The 18,718-nt window shown below is 56.7% G+C and overlaps 3 protein-coding genes across 5 annotated transcripts in view; 1 reads left to right on the top strand and 2 right to left on the bottom strand.

Moving 5' to 3' along the window:
* Positions 1-785: 785 nt before the first annotated feature.
* OVCA2 (OVCA2 serine hydrolase domain containing) lies at positions 786-2,286 on the bottom strand. Its single transcript, XM_057318108.1, has 2 exons — positions 1,965-2,286; positions 786-1,620 (listed from the first exon to the last, which is right to left on the bottom strand). Exons 1-2 carry the CDS (start codon positions 2,272-2,274, stop codon positions 1,121-1,123), a joined length of 810 nt encoding a protein of 269 aa, XP_057174091.1. The 5' UTR covers positions 2,275-2,286; the 3' UTR covers positions 786-1,120.
* DPH1 (diphthamide biosynthesis 1) lies at positions 786-11,094 on the bottom strand. 3 transcript variants are annotated; one of them, XM_026517854.4, is made up of 13 exons: positions 10,946-11,094; positions 9,048-9,200; positions 8,862-8,925; positions 7,093-7,214; positions 6,518-6,675; positions 6,270-6,391; positions 4,633-4,701; positions 4,070-4,226; positions 3,837-3,937; positions 3,003-3,081; positions 2,589-2,729; positions 2,319-2,420; positions 1,533-1,620 (listed from the first exon to the last, which is right to left on the bottom strand). In XM_026517854.4, the coding sequence occupies exons 1-12, from the start codon at positions 11,004-11,006 to the stop codon at positions 2,337-2,339; spliced, it is 1,311 nt and encodes a 436-aa protein (XP_026373639.1). In that variant the 5' UTR covers positions 11,007-11,094; the 3' UTR covers positions 1,533-1,620; positions 2,319-2,336. The 3 variants fall into 3 exon arrangements, with proteins under 3 accessions (XP_057174089.1, XP_026373639.1, XP_057174090.1); XM_057318107.1 differs by having other exon boundaries at positions 9,048-9,234; positions 10,946-11,021; XM_057318106.1 differs by having other exon boundaries at positions 786-2,420; positions 10,946-11,078.
* Positions 11,095-14,844: 3,750 nt separating this feature from the next.
* Positions 14,845-18,718, top strand: part of RTN4RL1 (reticulon 4 receptor like 1) — a 67,307-nt gene continuing 63,433 nt past the window's right edge. The window contains exon 1 of the mRNA XM_048223199.2: positions 14,845-15,283. Within this exon, the coding sequence (XP_048079156.1) occupies positions 15,271-15,283 (13 nt within the window). The 5' untranslated portion in view covers positions 14,845-15,270. The remainder of the gene's footprint in view (positions 15,284-18,718) is intronic.

Here is an 18,718-nt window from a genome sequence, read left to right as displayed (position 1 = left end):
GGCTGGAGTATCTGTGCTATATCCCCTAACCCAATTCCTACTCAATTCCTAAACTCCCTTGGGGCAACCTTGCTTGAGGGCTAGATCAGGACCTCCTGTGGTTTCCAGAAAAGGACCAAGGTGGCGATCCTGCAGAGGCACGGCTGAAATCAAGAGAGCAGGATGGGCCACAGGTGGGGGCACCAGAAGTAGGGCAAATAGCTAAAGTGGGCAGTCTTTAGAGTGCCTAGGAACAAATGCACTCTAAAACTGGAGGGGCTACTTAGGCCTTGGCTGGATCACTACAGAGTAGCATTAACCCCAGAAACTCTGTAGGTCAGGGCAGGTTTGTGAAAGGGTTTCTTCCGTGTGGTCTTGGGCCTCTACCCAAGGTCTAGCACCATTCCACCCTTCAAGTTTGTAGTTCAGAGGGGCCAAAGCAGTTCTGGAGGAGAAAGCAGAGAACCCAAGAAGCCAGAGTTCGACAGAAGCCCGCACACAACCCTCAGGGATCAGGACGGAGGAAGCCTAACTCAGTGGAGCCCAGGCAGCACCTTGCCAGGTGATCTCTTCCCAGAACTTCTTAGCTGTAAATCCTTCCAACTCCACCACCAAGGCCTCCTTTCCTTCTGCTTGGGACTTGAGACTTCTACAAAACGTGTGCACACATGAGCTTGTCCTGGGAGCTCATAACTGGAAACACTTCCCTCTCTGGAGCTGCTGTGGAGGCTGTGTGGATGGCCAGGTATCCAGACTTCTGTTACAAAATGGGTTTTTCTGTGTGTATGAGGAAAAAGATGCTCAAATTCACAATCACCATTTTATTATGTGGCAGCGTCAGCCCTTGTTTTCCCATGTCACCCTCCACTCATCCAGGGGTCCACTGGCCTCTTTCATGTTTGAGTATCAGATGCCAAGGTCCATTAAGGTCTCCTGATCCCTTTTTTCTAAAGTGTAGAGCTGGGCTTATAATAATTTGAGTCTTAAGAATTGATATTCGTCTCTTAATTGGTGATGGTGAAGAACACTAACAGCAGTTGAGCTCCCAGGAGAGGGCGAAGAGTGGGAGGACAGATTACAGAGGCTGCCCCGAGGTCATATGGGTGTGGGGGATGTAGGGGCAGAGCCATTTGTTGATTTTTCACCCTGCAAACTGGTCCAAAAACTTGAGGTAGGCCTGGCGCTGGGCCGCAGCCGCTGGAATGAAGTGGCCACCACAGTGGGTGAGGGTGATGGCTCCAATGAATCGGCTAGCCAGTTGCATACTTTCCTGAAAGGGGATGACGCAGTCAGTGTCCCCGAAAACATGAAGTGAAGGCAGTGACAAGGGGCTCTGCAGGATGGGTTCCTTGAGTCCAAGGCCCCGGGGACAGAAACCAGATATCAGGATGATAAACCTTGGCAAGGGGAAGCGGGGATCGCCAGCTTGGCCAAGGGCACACACAAGGGCTGCTAGCGCGGCCCCCTGGCTGAAACCAAGGAGCCCATCAAAAGGCCCCAGTTTCTTCAGTGCCTGTGCCACGGATTCCAAGGCTTCCTCCAGACCTCTGCAAGCTGTGGGCTGGCTCAGGGCGTCGAAAACGTCTGCCTCCTCTTCTGAAAACCACCAGCCTCGGGGCTGCTCCTCAGGAAGGCAGGGCTCTACAGCGATATAGGGGAAAGGATCGGGTTAGGGACAGCCTATCTAGCGGATGCGAAATGAAAAAGGGAAGGACGGAGGGTTTGGAAATGACAAAGAGCAAAGAGGCCGTCGAAGGAAGAGAAGAAAATCTAGGGGAAATGAGGTGGAGAGCACAGTGTCCTGACAAGACGGGGAAGACTGATCAAGGCGGAAGCCTGGGAGGCTGGGACGGAAGCAATGAGGAGTATGGGCAGGGGGAAGGAACGAGGCGAGGATACAGCGTTGAGGGTATGCTGAAGGGTGTTACGGAAACGAGGCCAGATAAAAGACTCGGAATGCATTTCCCAGGCAGGGCCCGTCTCACCGGAGTCCGGCCCGGCGTCCTCGGGGCCCGCGGCATCCGCGACCAGGTGCGGGCCGCTAAGGCACACGAGCTCGGCGCGGCCCCGCAGCGCCTTCCTCAGCGCTCCGCTCTTCTCACGGAAGCCCCGCTCGCTCTGCCGGAAGCCGGCCAGGGCTAACACCCGCAGAGGATGCTGCGCCGCCATCTTGCCGGGCAACGCGGCAGGGAACGGAAGCAGCCTTTCCCCGAGCGGAAATCGAATATCCGAGGGGCGGAACCAAATGCCGGCACCACCCCGAAGGCGGGCCTCAGAGCCAGTGGATGTTCCCATAACAACGGGGAGGGGTAAGGCGCGGCCGGAGCAGGGGCGGATACCTGAGACCAAGGAGGGTCTCACCGAGCGAGCGGCGCTCCCTTTTCGTCTCTGCAGCTGCAACCGCCGCACGGCACGGCTGGAGAGGGGCGCGTGGACTCCTCCTGCATCAGAGGTGGCCGACTTTGCTCAGGGTCGTTCTAAGACGTCCTCCACCCTGCTCCCCTGCATTTTCCGTAGCGGCCGCACGGCGGCGGCCTCGGCTCGCGTCGCTAGGGCGGCCAGGGCCAGGCCGCGGCTGTGGTCTCTCCCTGCTTGCAGTCCCAGCCTACCTTCTCCAGCGGGGGCCGGCTCAGGGCCTGGGGGGGCCGGTTCCGTCCGTGGTTCACAGTCCACGGCCCCAAGGAGCTGCCGGCGTAGAAGTCCATAGGGTAGGGCTGCTGCCAGGAAATGTCCCTCAGGGCCACCACTGCCTAGGGAAGGACAACTGGATGACATTTGCCAACTTTTTCTGAGCAGGATTAATTAATTCAATTTACACGATGGCCTATGGAGGTCCTATTATCCCCATACCACAGAAAGGAAATGTGAGGCTCAGACAGGTTAAGGGACTTGGCCAAGGCCACACACAGCTAGGAAATGAGTCAGCTGTAACTAAGTGCTGCCCACCCCTCTGCAGATCCCTCCCCTGACAGACCAGGTGCAAAGCCCACTCTCTCTCAGGTATTTTCCAAACTTGGTGTTACCTCATAGGGTGTCAGCAGCGGCTTGGGGAAGGCTGTGCCCCAGTCAATGGAAAGGCGCGGACATGCTACCTGCACCCACCTGAGAAGGGAAGTCAGGTCAGACCCAAGGGTGGGGGGGAGGGTCCTCCCCTTCTGGGCAGCATGCTGAAAAACATGACTGTGTCCCCAACACCCCCAATGAATGTTTACTATTAATTCTAAAGTAAAGACAATCACCTACTCCTGTTTAGAATAACACCATAGCACTGTTTGTTTTCTCTTGTTTCCTCCATGAGGGCTCTCTGTGAGCTCTCTGAGGGCAGGGCTTAGGCAGCTCATCTGTGATCATATCCCCAGAATCAAATTTAGTTTAGTTCTGGTACACCGCAGGTGCCAACCACCCCTTAAACTCATCTCACACAGAATGACTATGATGTTGCAGGCACCTGTGAGCCCCCAAAACGAAATGGGTGTGACCCATAGCCAAGGGTAGCCCCTGCTGAATGAGTGCTCTGTAAACATTAAAATTTCATGGAAGTTGGGGCGCCTGGGTGGCTCAGTTGTTAAGCGTCTGCCTTCCACTCAGGGCGTGATCCCGGCGTTCTGGGATCAAGCCCCGCATCGGGCTCCTCCGCTGGGAGCCTGCTTCTTCCTCTCCCACTCCCCTTGCTTGTGTTCCCTCTCTCTGGCTATCTCTCTGTCAAATAAATAAAATCTTTAAAAAATAAAAAAATAAAAAAAATTTCATGGAAGCAATTCCCATCGACTCCAGCCTTCAACATGTGCTGGGCAGGACTCAGATATAAACTTCCTTAGCCAGAGTCATCGCTAGAGAGGTACAGTGAGAAAACTTACACATCCACTTCAGGAAGCAGGCTAAGCTTGCTGGGGAAGATTTCAGATAGCAGCAGCCTCAAGAAGGGAAGTCCCAAGGCTTGGAGTCGAGATTCCAGGTGCTGTTGGAAGAGGGAGGCCAAGCTCAGGTCACCGTGATCAAGCAGCCAAGTCTAAGTCCCTTGGTCTACTGATTTTCCCAGTTGGGTTTCTAGTCAGTCCCCTCCTCCAGAGGCCATCCCAAGCCCTCTGACCTCCAGAATCTTGGGGCTGCCCTGGCGGCCCAAAGTGCCCAGGATAAGGCCCCAGGATCTAGCTGAACGGGCTGTGGCTATGGCTTCTTGGCGGTTGGCCTGCATGCGCTGGTGATCATAGCGCTCTCTGGACAGGACTTTGCTGTATGGGTCATATCTGGAAAAGAAGCTATCAGGGTTACGGCGACAGCCGTGCACAGTACCTGTCGTACACACGGCCCCCTGACCCAGCCCCTTGGGCTCCTAAATCTTTAGGCTCCATGCAGGTAATCGGGAACAGAGGCGAGAGCCGAGATCGTTGTTGGGAAGCTCAGTTCCACAGACGGAGCAGGCAAAGTAGGAGGGGGTTTAGAGCTCAGTGTGAATCCCAGGGTCAGGTGGGTACTGTGCAGCAGCCCTGGGTCTGACACCCGGATTCAGGACACAAGTACCTCAGATCCTTAGAGCTGTTGGCTGTCAAGGGGCCAGGGAATGAGGAAGTTTCAGCCAACTGAGGACTTCAGTGGCAGGAAACTCCACCCCCCCCTCCCGACCCAAGCTGGTCAGCCCAGCTCAGCCCATACCGGTAAGCGGGGACACCAGGGTTGGCGATCATGACAGCCTCCAAATGGAAACGGCCGTCTCCCAGATATCTGCAGTGGGCAGAGGGGGGATGGTAAGTATGGGGTGGCGTGAGGCAGCAGAAAAGGCAGGCACTGGCTTGGAGGTCCGGACTGAATTCCTGGCTGCCTGTGCTGGGGTGTGTGTGTGTGCACGCGTGCGTACTGGCCTAAGTCACCATTCTACCTCCCAAGGCCCTGGTTTCCCCACATGCAAAATAAGGAGTGTGAACTGGATGCGCGTAGGGCCTCTCTAGTTATGTAATGCGGCATCTGAGAACTGCTCCTCACCCCAGCCTTCAGAGGGAAGGGTAAAAAGGGCAGCCAGGGCCATGGGAAGGCCGCTCAGGGCTCTAAAGACCCTAAGCTGGAGGTGGGGGACAGGTTCTCCCTCACCTAGCTCAACACAGACATGGCAAGTAGGGTTTAAGGTGTCCTCAAAGTTGTAAATGAAGTTTCGGGGTATCACCGGCTCACTCTCCCAAACTGGCTCTCAGGTCCTGTTACTGAGTTAACAACTGCTGTTTACCAGGTTTGCGTCTTCTGTGCACCAAGGCCTGGACTAAGCACGTGTCATGTGGGATTTCACTCAGTCCTATCACACAGCCCTCCAAGGTACCTAGAGTATCCCCATTTTACAATAGATACAACTGCTATTCAGGGATGTTAAGAAACTTGCCCCAAGTCACACAGCTATTAAGCAGTGTATCTGGGACTTGACTCTAGGCTAGTCAAGCCTGTCCCTAAAAGTAGCTTCCAGGCCATGGAGAAGGCAGAGCACAGAGGACAGTCTGCCATGGCAGCTCCTTCTTTCTTGGAGACCACACTGAATTGTGATGAATGGCCAACACTCAGGGTGTCTCTCCCTCCAACACACACCTTGAAATTCCCAACAGTAGACACCGATGGGTTCAGAATTATGCGGCCACAGGCACAGGGAGAATGCCCTTTGGGGAGCAGGGCTGCCAGGTCTGGGCTGGGGAAGGCCCTGATCTGGGCCTGTCTTGGAGCAGGGGTGTCCTACGTGGGAGCAGCAAGCCCTGTGGGACCAGCATCTACAGCCCCAGAGGTGGGGCTGAGTCAGGGGAGTGCCCCTCCCTCTTTCCCTGCCATTAGCCAGGAATGGGGCTCCCCTCCCTAGTCCCAGCCAGGGGAGCTGTCGGCTCTGAGGCTGGCTGCATTCACACAACATTAAGCATTTCCATTACCTAAAATAATTAGGCGGCAGGAGACATGCTGCTCCTGCTTGTTAGCTGTCCGGATGCTAAATTAATGGCGCTGCAGCCTGGGCGTGCTCGTCCATCTTCTCCAATTATATTCCCACCATTTCTAGCCCACCCTCATCTCCACCCCCCTCCGCCCACCCATGAGGCCCTCTTATTCCTGCCCCACCCTGGGCATAGCCTCCTACATGGTGGACAGAGCACCTGAGAGGGAGACAGGAAACCTGAAACCTTATTTTGTCCCCATTTTACAGGGTGACCTTGAGCAAACAGTTAAAGAGCTTGAGACTCAGCTTCCTTTCCTATACAAGGAAACTCCAGCTCCCTTCTAGGGTAACTTCTTATGTCTCTACAACTGGCCCCCCATTTTTCACTTACACAACAGCCTCCACCTCTTTGGGCAGATGGGGAGCCGTGCAGCCCAGAATCTCCCCAGGGGACAAAGGCTTGCACTGGGGGACACTCACACAGTACTCAGCTTTCAGCTCCTGGGCAGCTGCCTGTAGGGATGAGGGAAGGGAAGCAAGTGACTAAGGAGGGAAGAGCCAGGGCCAGAGGACCAGCCTGGAGCACCTAACAGGGGCCCCAGGAACAGCCCGGAGGCTGGCTGCTATATCTCCACTTACCTGCAAGGTTGACACAAACTGAATGGTGCTGACCAGGGCAAGGGAAGTGGCTGGGGAAAAGGTGAGGCGGATAGAATCCAGGAGGTGGGTAGTATCTATCCGGATGTCCACAAAGACGTACAGTACCCGGAAGTCTTGGGCCGAGGTGTCCATGGGAACTGGGAGGAGGCAAGAGTTCAGGAGACTGTTTTGGAAGGCCAGAGGGGCAGGGGGTCTGCCTGGGCCAAGGTGTCTGAGCAGCCAGGACCAGTGGCTTCAGCCTAGGGATACAAGGAGTGGGTAGGAGGCGGGGGGCAGTCATAGGTCCCTCAGAAGCTCCTTTTCCGTCACTCGGCCGGGGGCCCAGCCTGTTCTACCACCAACAGCCTTTCAAACACCCACATCTGGGATAGCAACATTGTTTCCAAGGCAACCAAATCCAAAGGAAAGATCCACCTGAGAGCAGGAAGGCCAAGGCCATCCCAGAAACTGGGAGGGACCTCCTGCCTGCAAGAAGGACAAAAAGGCACCGTGATAGGGGATTAGCAGGCAGTCCCGCCTCTCTGCCTCCCCACCAGGATCCTGGCCCGCCATACCCAGGCAGCTGTGGCCATAGTGCACCAGGAAGTCAGCTCCCAGGGCCCTTGCAGTAAAATCATCCACACAGCAAGCCCCATACGTCACATCGCCCATCACCATCACTTCGGCCTCCGTGAACCTGTGGGGGTGGGAGGAGACAATGAGACAGTGGCACAAGGGTGAGGTGGGAGAAAGACCTACCCCTGGGGGGGTATCTCAGGGCCCAGCTCCTCTCTCCCTACCCCCCACAATCACTTGGGCTGGCAGCTGCCACTTCTGCCCACAAAGAGTAGGAGGGGCCCAGCTGCCGCATCCCCCAGCCCTGGCACAGCTCCTGGAGATGGAGCTGTAGGGGATGGTCTCTGCAACACCCTACTTCCTCTATCCAAGCTCAGACCGCAAGAAGGACCCCCACCCCTCAGCCTGGCATACAGAGGGTCAAATACAGACCTCTGATGCCCTGACTCCTCCCACCCAGAGCAATGAGCACATACACACATGCGGAGGCACCCACTCCCAGGCCCTGACACCGTGGTGTGCGTGGGTATGCACGTATGGATACACACGGCCTCCCAGTCACCCAGACCCCCTGCTACCTCCCCACCCTTAGTTAGGGCCCTCTGTGCCCAGGGTGGGGGGACCCATGAACAGCTCCCCCACAGCACATGGCACCACCCACATACCTCATGCGTCAGAAAGAGTGGGCTCTGGCCAACACATTGCCATAGGGTCTGCTGCCAGGCCTGAATCACTGGGGGACGGGGGTGGGTGGGGAAGACCCCGCGCTCCCCAAATTCATGTCGGGAATGGAGTTAGAGGAGAGGACCAGCTCTTCCTTGAGAGACTCGCCCCTGGGGCATGGGGCCTGGCTTGGTGCCTGGGGTCTCCCCATTTCTCTCCCGGGGGTACTACGGTGAGGAAAGCTGAGCTGCTGTCAGTCAGCAACCCCCTCCTCCCCCTTCCCCAAATCAGCCTGTGCACAGAAGCAGATTATTCAACTCCTTAAAATGCAGCCCAGGCGTCTGAGTCAGCCAGAGCACTTAATTTTTTATAGATTAAAATGTATGCAAATTGGCCTGAGCCCCAGAGAGCATCCCCAAGGGGCAAGAGGGTGGGAGCTGGGAAGTGAGTCTGTGGCAGTGGATGAGAAGCAGAGTGGGGGAGGGCACCAGCAGGGAAGTGGGAGGTTCCCATCACGAGATGACCTCCCCTTTCCCCATTCCCCCTCCCTGTTCCTGTGCTGGCTCCAGATGGCTGAGCACTCCCCACCCCCATCCCCCAGGATGGCTCATTGTGAAGAAGAAACTTAGAGAGGGGAGAGGACTGAATACCATCTCCTAGACAGTTCTCCCCCACCAAGCCCCTCCTTGCCCTACTCCCCCAAATGTGTCAGAGAAAAAGGTTTCCCTTGGCTAGACCTGATGCTGACAATTCAGCTCATTCTAGGTCAGCCCTGGGGATTAAGTTCCTCCTCAGGCCCCACCACCTGCACCTGCTCTAGGCCCAGCTTTGAAGATCCTAGAACTGATTCATTCCATCCCCCTCACCCCCCACCCCCCGTCCCCCGTTAATATTTTAGGGAAAGAGATTTATACAGACAATCCAAGCCGCATAGGCTGGGATCTCAGCAGGCTGGGAGTTTAGTTTTGGCTTTTTCCCTTTGTGTGTGTACGGTTGTGGGAAGGGACAGAGTAAGACCAAGGTCCAGAAGGAGAAAATTCAACAGGCAGAGCTATAATGGGCATGGGGAAGGTCTTGGCTTAGCTCCTTCTCCAGTGCTCCTCACCTTTCCAAGATATCCACAATAGTGCAGGCAAAGAGGAGAAGGCCCTCAGGCATTTGCAAGGCCACTGAAAAACAGAGCAGAGACATGAAAGCAGAGGGCTGGGAAAATGCTGGAATGGGGATACTGTCCCTGACTGAGCCAGGCAACCTCTCCGCCCCTACCCCATCTCAAAGCTTGGGGGCTCACCCTTCTTGGCCCCGGCCTGTTGAATCCTCCAGACGGTCTTGGGAATCTCAAAGTTATAGTTGGAAGGCAGGACTTGAATGGCTGCCTGCAGCTGGGGGTTGTTCAGGATCTCAGGGGGGATCTGATTGGCCAAGCGGCCCCTAGGGGCTCGACCTAGGACAATGCAAGGCTTGAGTTGGCACCTGGCCTAAAACAGAACAAGACCCAGTTAAGCCATTAACACCACCCAAGTTTCAGGCCCAGATCCCAGATGCCAAGGGGGTTGGCCCAGCCTTCTTCCTCACTGATTTCATTCTGAAGCTGGAAAGACAACCCTGAGCCAGGAAGAAATCTGCATAATTAGTTTCCATATTGGAGATTACTGGGAATCAAAGACTTGCGCCCATGAGTGGGATATAGTTAACCCTTTACCTTTGGGAGAACAGAGGTGATACCAGGAGACTGAACTGAGGGGCAAACAGAAAAAAGTCCAAATGGCTCCTTGAAAAAGGACAACTCTGAGGAAAACCCAAAACCTAGCAGTCTGGGAAGATGTCCTCCCCCCATCCCCGCCCCCAGGCCTTGAGAATATCTTGAAGTTCTGAGGTCCTAGATACAGGATCTATAAGCAAACTGTTGTTAAGTACTAATTTAAAAGCCTGCTCTCTTTACTCAAGTCCCACTGACTCTGTCTACACTGGTGAATCTCTACACTCTTCCCTCTCCTCATTTAAAAGGGAAATAAACATCAAATATTTAACTGACTTAAAAGGTTCCTTAGTCCCACTGTTCCACTCCAGGGAAAATGAAAGAACACACTCTAGTTAGGACTGTGGGCAAACAGGTAAGGATAGAGAAGTGACCTCTCCCTTTAGGAGCTAGTAGTCTAGCAGGGGCAAATGTAGGTATACAAATTACAACCTGATTAAAGGAGAAAACACTGTAGCCCATTAGCAAAGCTGCAGCCCTTAATTTGCATCCTATTTCCCACAATTCAGCTTAGCTCAACCCCTATTATCTCTTTAGGAACCAGAGTTTGGGAATATGATACGGAAACAAGAAATTAATTTATTGAACAAATATTTATTGAATGTACTTTGTGCCAGAACTTCTGCTAGGGCCCTTTACTACTATGGGGGGGATCCTCCCAGACATGACCTTTCACCCTCTGCCTGTGGGTGGGCTGACGGTAGTGACGATGGTGCAGTCGAGAATTCGCATTGGCAGGCTGGGATCCTGAGACGATATTTGAATGTTACCACTGCCATCGTTTTTGTTCAGTTGTTTCAGAGGCCTTTGAACAACCAGCCCATAACCCTGGGCCCCTCAGAGAAGCTCCTTAGATAGGGCAAGTCCCTTGTGGTCGTTGGGGTCCCCAGGACTAGTAGGCGCCTCCTCCTTTATCACGTGTTTGTGATCTGTTTACACCAGTATTCTCAGGTAGACGGAGATCCCTGAGGACAAGACTGTCGTGTAGTCCCTGCATCCAGCAGAGGCCTGGCAGTCGGTGAGCGCTCAGTAAGTGCGCCTGGTGAATGCAACCATGTGCCTCTTTCCTGAAGGCATTCCCCGAGGGCCCACTTGTGGAACGGCCGCTGCAACGCGCCTGGCTCATTTCTTCCTCAAGGGGTCCGCCTCATCCGTGAGTCCTCCTGTGCCAGCCAAGGCGGGGGCGGGGCAGCGTTTCCGGGTTGAGGACTGCAAGCTCCCAGGAAGGGCTGCTCCCGATCGCGCCCTAAGACTGCAAAAGGAAGACCGGTCCCTCGGGCTCCAGCGAAAGCCGCCGGAGCGAGTGACGGAGAGGCCTTCCGGTTCTGGCGGAGAAAGACTGCCGCCATTAGAGCGGGGCGGTTCTGCCCTGGCCTTGGGAACCTAACTCACGATGCGAGGTCCGGAGGCCTCAGCGTAGTAGCACCCACCTCTACCAGTGCCGTTTCGGCTGCCCGGCTCCGCCGCCACGGACTCCGCAAGCGCCGCCATCACTGGCCTGTCCACGTGGAGACCAAAAAGGCAGCGCTAGAAGAACACGGAGAACTCAGACATTGCGATCGATCGCCGGTCGCTAGCTAGGGGCGGGGATTTGCTGGGCGGAGACCAGGAAGGAGACGATAGGGGCGGGGCTATCGCGGGTCCCCCTCAGCCCCGAAGGACCGGGCTCCCCCCGCCCCTAGCAGTCCAGTACCATCGCAGTTGCTCTCCCCCGACGACCCAGTCTTCATCTCCGCTCCCGGTTTGCCAGACCTGGCACTCCCGGACCAGTGCTCCCCTGTTTGCTGACTCCCTGCCCGAAATCTGTGGGCCAGGTCTTGTGAATGGGACCCGCCCAGGTATCCCTTTTGCTCCGCTCCCAGTCTCCCCTCCTAGTAAGCAGGGGAGGGCGTGTAAGTAGGGCCACATTCCGTACCTCAAAGGTCCCCACTGCGCAAACAAGACAGAACTCAGCTCCCATCAGCCCAGCTCCAAGAGTCCTGGGGTTGATTTCCAGAGCACCAGAGTGCCCTTACCTTTAGAACCAACAGTGCGACCGCAGAAGGTTCCCATGTGAAAAACTGCTACCAAGGGAAGGCCCCAAGGCTGAGGGTGCTTTCCGGGGCGGGGTGGGGGGGGGGGGAGTGGGGGACGCAGTCCAGGGAATCCAATCGCCTAAACCAATCCACAGTTTCCCCTGCCTTGGCTGCCCCTCAGGCCAAGTTAGCCTTTCTCTTGATCAGGCCTGGGCTCCTGGGATCCAGAGAGAAGGCAGAGCAGCCAGTGAGACGGCCTTGACCTTTGGTAGAGCTGAGTACTTGCAGGACTGGCCCTTAGCAAGGTCTGCCCCATACAGCAATAGTCCCCCAGGGCTGTTTGCCCATCCAGCCCTCTGGCACCATCTTTCTCTCTCTGAGGTGGTGATGTGAGCACAGCTGGCCCTTTAAGGTAGCTCTGTGGCCTGGGGCTCCCCTGGAGGCCCTCCTTGCTTGGAAACTCCTAATTAAGGTACATGGAGAAGTGAAAAACAAGCAGCCAGGGACAGGCCTGCCTGGGCGGCTGCCCAGAGAGGAAAGATGTATGGGCTGGCTGAGAGTGAGCAGCCAAGGGGAAGACTAGAAGGGGTCAGTGCTCTGGCTCTCAGGCCACCGACCGATACTCTTAGGATGGTCATAGCTTTGGGTGGGACTGTGGCCATCATGGGTCCCTGGAACACCCTTCTTGCCTTGATAAGAGCCCAGCCTGGACTTCCCATCTCTCCCAGGTTCTTTGGACTCTCAGGGTGCAAGATCTCAATTCCAGGGATACCCTGAGTGCAGCCCCTCCCCCTTCAGGACACTAAGGCCCAGCTGTGGACAGCTTTCACTCTGGTTGCAGCTGTGAGTTCCCAGAGGGGGAAGACTGACTCCAGAGTAGTGGCTTTTCCCTAGCAGGCGCCCCATCCTTTAAGGGCCTTTCCCTAGGCAGAAGTGGGGCCTGCTGATGATTGAAGGCCCTCATCTCTTACAATATTGCCCCACAGCCTTTTGTGCTGAATGAGCTGATCTAGCACCCATTAGGAAACCAGGTGATGTCTAGGGGAACTAGACATCCAGGACAGATGTGAGCATGTCCCCTAAGATACTTTAGTGAAGGACATTGGGGCTGTCCTTCAACTTGGGCCGAGAACACCTCCATCTGTTTGTGGGGGGTCTCCCTGCCTGAGTTACTCAGCAGGCTGAGTAATTACTGCCTGACAAGAAGGCGGGCAGAGTGCACCCCCACATTGTACCACAACACCCGCCTATAGTCACCCCCACCCCCTGGCTGGACTCCAAAGCAGCACCCAGCCCTCCTGAGGTCCAAAATAACTCTGCTTCTCACACTCACGCCCAGCCCCAGCCAACATCGTCTGAGATGCTGGAGTTTGTGGGGCAGGGGGGTCATGGGGAGGCAGCTCAGGGAGTTGGAAGGGGGATTAGCATACCCCGATTCAGGCCTTCACTTTGTCACTGATCTGTTTTGTGACATGGAGCAAGTTGTTCAGCCTCCCTGGGCCTCAGTTCACTCATGGAGAGCTTCTGCAGCGCCCAGTGCCTTCCAGACCAGCTTTAATGTCTGGCAGGGTGTGGGCCCAAGTCCAGCCCTGCAGCTGGTCAAGGCTAAGAGAAAGAATACCTCAACTTCAGTTCCAACCCAAGATGGACCAATCTTCTTAATCTTCAGAACAGGGTTACTTTTTCACCTTCAAGCATTTGCACCTTGTCTCCTGCCTGGAATGCCCTTTTTCCTTCTCAAACTGATGAACTCAGCCCTCAAGGCCCAACCTAAATGGCATCTCTTTGATGAAGCCTTCCTTGATCATCCTTCACCCCCTCACAGAGCTAGCAGAGCCCCCTCCAACACTTTGTGTCTCCTCCTGTCACATTCTAAGATGGCTTGTGGGTCTTTCTTCCCCAACTACGCCCTAAGCTTTTGTAGTTACATGGCTATGTAGTTAGCTGAAACCCAGAGCCTCAGTGCCATCGAATGCTCGTGTGAGTGAATGAATGATACTGGCCTTCTTTTGAAACTTCCTATCACACCAAGTGTTTCTCCAAGGGATTTCAACTCATTGTCTCACTTCAGTTAGCTCTCTTAGATGTCACCTGCTCAAAGCAGTGCTCCCTGACCCCTCATACCAGCCCTGTACTATACCCTGTTTGCTCTTCTTCCACGCATTGTCTCATCTGGACTTTTCTCATTTGGTGCCTATTAACTGTAAACTCCACAAAGGCAGGGACCTTGTCTTTTTCGTTGGCTGAATCCCTAGGAATAGTAATGCCCCACACGATTGACCGTCAATAAATGCGTGTTGAATGAGTGACTTAGCCCACTCTTTTTCCTTTCCCCGGACCCCTCTTAACCCAGGCCAGTAGGGGGTGCCGCCTCCACCCAGGATCTCGCCTGACCTGAACCTTCTCTGCTAAGCCCAACTGGCCCCCTGCGGGACCTGCTTTCTAGGCGGCGCCTCCTCCATTTTCCAGGAAGCCCCGGGCGGGGTCTGTGCAGACTGAAGGAGATCAGGGACCCCCCGCTAGGCGGGGATAGCCCACCCGAGCCCCACATCGGTCCTTCCCTTTCTCTAAGATTTGCAACTGGGCCTCCCTGAATGCTTGCTGCATGGACTAGACCAGCCTGGGGGCGCGCCACACCTACCCCGCAAAAGAATAGTATCCTGGGACGCGGGATGTGAGGCGGCTGGGTTTCCCGGAGCTGTCCTGGGCAGGGCGGAGCCGTCGAGCCTCCGAGAAGGAAGCGGAGCCGGCTAGAGAGGATATGGGTAGGGGTGCAGACTTGTGATCCGGGTTTCTGGGCGGTAGTCCTCCCGTCCCAGCCGGTGGGCAGAGCGCACGCTTCCAGCCGCCTCTCTCAGTGACCTCCAGCCGCGAAGGGCGAGCGGGCGGGGGTTGGGCTGCGGGTGCGAGCTCCGGGAAGCCTGCGGGGCCCGGGAGGGGCTTTCGAGTGGCCCGACGGCCGCCGAAGGGCTGGGGCAAGTACTTGGACCGACGCGGGCCGAGGATCGTCCCGGGGGGCGGGCGCAGCGAAAACACCTTGGGAGGCGGCGCCGCGCGGCTGAGCGCCGCTGCCCTGGGAATAGGACGGCGCTCAGCACCGCGAGCTGAGAGCACTTTCATAAATTTTGTATGGGAGGCGCTCTGTGAGCGGGGGCGGGGAGCTGAGCTAGAGGGAGGGAGCTAGCGAGTGAGGGAGGGAGGGAGGAGAAAAGGTGGGGGAAACCGGGGGGTGGGGGGAGGAAGGGAGGCGCCCCGCTCCGCCGATCGCTGGGTCCTGCAAACGCGCGCCGGGCGCTTTCCCTGGAGCTCGGCGGTGCGTGCGAGCGCCCTTTTGCAGCAGCCGCGGCGGCTGCCGCCCGAGGGGGCGGAGAGGAGGGGGCCGCGGCCCGGCGGCCGGGCGGCCGGGGGGCGGTGTCCCCACTCAAAACCTCCTGCAAAGAGCTTGGGGCTGCAGAAGCAGGCCGCCAGCTCCGCGGAGCAAGCTGCTTGTCCTGGGGCTGAGCGAGCGCGCCGGGCTGTTCAGGCAGCGCCGCGGTTGCTAGTGGGCGCCGGTGCCCTCGGCGCGGGGCTCGGGCTCACCATGCCCCTGAGGGGCCGGGCTGCCGGGCACAAACGGATCCCCGGCTTGCCCCCGCCTGGACGCGCTCGGATTAGCTGCAGCCGGCGCCCAAGGGTTTGAATCCGGACTCCGGGAGGAAGCGCGCCTAGGCCGACCTCGGAGTGGCGGCCCCGCGGCCAACATGCTTCGCAAAGGTGAGTTGGAGCCGAAGGGGCAAGTTGGAGTTGAGTGCGCACGCGGCAGAGCCTCGAGCCCGGGCGCCACCCGAGAGCTCCCCGGCGCCGGAGCTCTTGGCTCGGGAGGCAGCAGCTGGCGGTCTAGAGGGCTGGTGGGGTTTGCGGGGACGCACCTGCGGAGGGTTTGCTGCTGGAGCTCAGCGCCTGTCGGTGGCCGGTTGCGAGACAGGGGATTTGCACCATGGATCAAGCGGCCAGGCCTAGGGATCTGGCTCGGCGAGGTCATTTCGAGACAACTGTGAGCTACCCATGATGGAAGGGGAGCCGGCATTCTGGGACCTTTGCTTTGCCATTATAAAGTTTTGCAATTGCAGGCTCCATCCCCCGCGTGGGCACATGCTGCCAGTTCTGCCGCCTTGGCGGGGCCGGGTGCAGCCCGCGCTCCAGGGCGGCCAGCGGTCAGTCACCGCGCGGCCCGGGCGCTCACTGCGAGCCCTCGCTTCTCAGGCGGGGCCGGGACGCGGGCACCTTCCCTGCAGTCCTGCTTTGGTCCTCAGGGACGGGCTCTGGGCACCCAGCAGCCCAGGGGAGGTGGCTAACGCCTGATGTCCGGTTCTTCAAACTTTCCTTACGCCTGGAGGAGAGATATGGGAAGGTGGGGGCCGTACCGGCTGCGTGCGCGGCAGGTGCCAGGCTCAACTTGAGGAGAGCTGGCTCCGCGACCACCTAATCACAACTCCCCTCCCCCCTGCAGCGCGGCTCATTGCAGAGCGTTGCAAAGTTGGCGCGGGTGCTGGGGAAGTCCCGCCGCGCCCCCACGTGGCTGCCGCGCGGGGAGCTGTCCCCGGGGCCCAGGGAGGGCAGGTGACCACGCCGAGAGCCCGCAAGCCTGGTCTCCCGCTGCCCCGGCCTCTGCGTCTGCCTCCCTCCCCTCCCAGGTCGGGGCGAGCTGCGACGCTCCGTCGGGACCCTATCGTTCTGGGCTGGGCCGGGTGGCCGGCGAGCCGCGGCGGCTGCGTTTGGCTGCCCGGGCCCTGCGGGAGCCTGCTGAGGCGGGAGCTCAGGTAGCTGAGGGGCCTGATCCCTGCGCTCTGCGCTCCTGCCTTAATCCGCCCCTGTTTCCATGGCAACAGACCGAGGTGTCGTAAGCACAGGATTCTGACCTCACAGTAGGATGGGGAAGGAGAAAACGGGCAGGGGGAGGTGGCGGAGGAATGGGAAGCGAAGCCCCAAGATGGGCGGAGAGAAGCAGATGTGGGGGTCATGGAAGAGACCCCACAAGCAGGTGGGACATGTGGGTGAAGAAACCACGCTTTCACTGGAAGCAGTAAAGGCTGGGTGGTGGTCCTGGCTTGCTCAGGCCTACCGGGAGCCTCGGTTGCCCCATCGTGTCAATAGTCACAAACTTGTGTGTGACTTGTGTCTTCCACGTGGATTGGGGCAGTGTGGGGGAAACGCTGACTGCCTTTTACTATAGTGTGGGAAAAGTCTCTGCGGCTGGTTGGAGAAGCCTCTTCACTGATACACCCAGGTTCCTTTTCCCTGCACAAAGGGACTAAAAGTCTTTTCAGCAGCTAGTGGTGCTGGTCAGAGTGTCTGCACACAGAGGGTGACTTTTACAGAACTGAGCAGAAGCCCAGGTCTGAGAAGCGTGGGCCTGGGGTGTGCACACTTGCCCTGGTGGGTAAGTCTTCCCTGGCAGTTTTAGGAGGCTACCATGTCTGGGTTGCTGGGTCTGTGTTGGAGATAATTGAGGGGAACCGACATCTCATTTTCCTTTTGGTCTTTTGTCTTTTGGCAGTTTATAGTTAAAAATGAGCCACAAAGCAGCCCGTGTACTTTATTTACATGGCTTAGGTGCCCAGGGAGGCTTGAGCAGCCCTCAGGAGCCTTTCTCTCCCGTCCTTGCTAGCAAGAGACCCAACCCGGGATGAGCCCAGTGCATTCTGGGGGCTTCTCCCCGTAGAGGAGGCTCACTTACCCTGTTCAAGAGGTGGCCACTGGAGGCTTGGAAGTCATACGGGTTCACCACTTGGGCTATTTCTCCCTTCCTGCGTGGCTTGGTTGGTGAGAGAGGTTCTACCAACAAAGAGGTTTCCACCTGGATTGGCCAGAGGAAAACAGAGCAGAAAAGCCCTTTGCTGGGCTAGGCTCAGCTCCACTGGACTGCAGCCTGCTGCTGGGACATTGTGTGGGCAAAGGACTTTCATTTTGGTCCTTTGCTGGACAATCTTCTCTCTCAGCCCCTGGTCCTGATCCGTAGGACTTGTTTCTTTTACACACATATACAGAACACTTAGATACTCTGTGTGGCTTCTGGGTGTGTGCTCAAAGCCAAAGGTATGCCTGAGGCTAATGCCAAGGGAGGTGGCCATAGCAAAAATGTTATAGGTCGGCTTCAGACAGGGGCGCCTGGGTGGCTCAGTTGTTTGGGTGTCTGCCTTCGGCTCAGGTCATGATCTCAGGGTCCTGGGATTGATACCCGCATCAGGCTCCTTGCTCAGCGGGGAGCCTGCTTCTCCCCCTCCCTCTGCTCCTCCCCCTGCTTGTGCTCTCTCTCTCTCTCTGTCAAATAAATATATAAAATCTTTCAAAAAGGGGGGGATGGGTTCAGACAGTTGTTGCAGTGTCCCTGCCTGTCAGCTGCAGAGCCCTGCATGGAGTCCTGGACCTGAGGGGGTTTCATAGTCTCGATTTGGAAAAGGATTTGAAAAAAGAGAGAGCAGCCATCCCTAGATCCTGGGGGTAGTGTGGAAGAGAAAAACCCTCTTACACTCCTGTACAGGGTTGGGCTCATGGTCTTGACGATGGAGTGCTTTGTGGAGTTAGGAGGCTCAGTGGTCTGAAGAAGGCAGTGTAGGCATTGGATCGTGAGGGTCATTGCTCTGATTTCCGGTTGTCCTATTACAGCAAGCTGGGTGCTGTCCCCTGGCAGGACATTTTAGGATTTGGGAGGGTGCTGCCTTGTGTCTCTTAATGAAAGGGCTCTACTGGCCACAGCCGCACCTCTGTGAACCAGAACAGCCTGGGTTGTCAGTGGATCCTGCCGCTGACGGTGCTGGTAGCTGAAGGCTTCAGCAGCTGCCTGCCCTCTTTTCCGTCTCCTGGCCTACCCTGGCAGAACCAGGGATATAAAAAGCAAGCCTCTGGTCAGAGATGAGAGGCAGGCAGGGCAAGCCAGGCCCGGAGCCACCCAGCACCATCCAGGAAGAAAGGGCAGCCTGTTGGGGGTTTTGCTTTGCCAGAAGTGGCCTGCTTAAGGTCAGGATCTATGGTTTTCATTTTTAGAGCTATAAAAACAGAATGCAAATCAACAGCCTCTGGGCTAATACTGAACCTATCCTTAAAGTTTTTGTCTTGTTAAGCAAGGCGATAGAGTGCCAAATAGGCTTTGTTAAGTGGCAGCCTAATTAATAATTTAAAATCTTGTAGCTGTCTTTCATTAGAATTTAT

The sequence above is a fragment of the Ursus arctos genome, unplaced genomic scaffold, assembly GCF_023065955.2.
Source record: "Ursus arctos isolate Adak ecotype North America unplaced genomic scaffold, UrsArc2.0 scaffold_24, whole genome shotgun sequence".
NCBI lineage: Eukaryota > Metazoa > Chordata > Mammalia > Carnivora > Ursidae > Ursus > Ursus arctos.
Note: the sequence above shows the minus strand (reverse complement) of the source record. Positions and strands in the feature narration are given on the sequence as shown.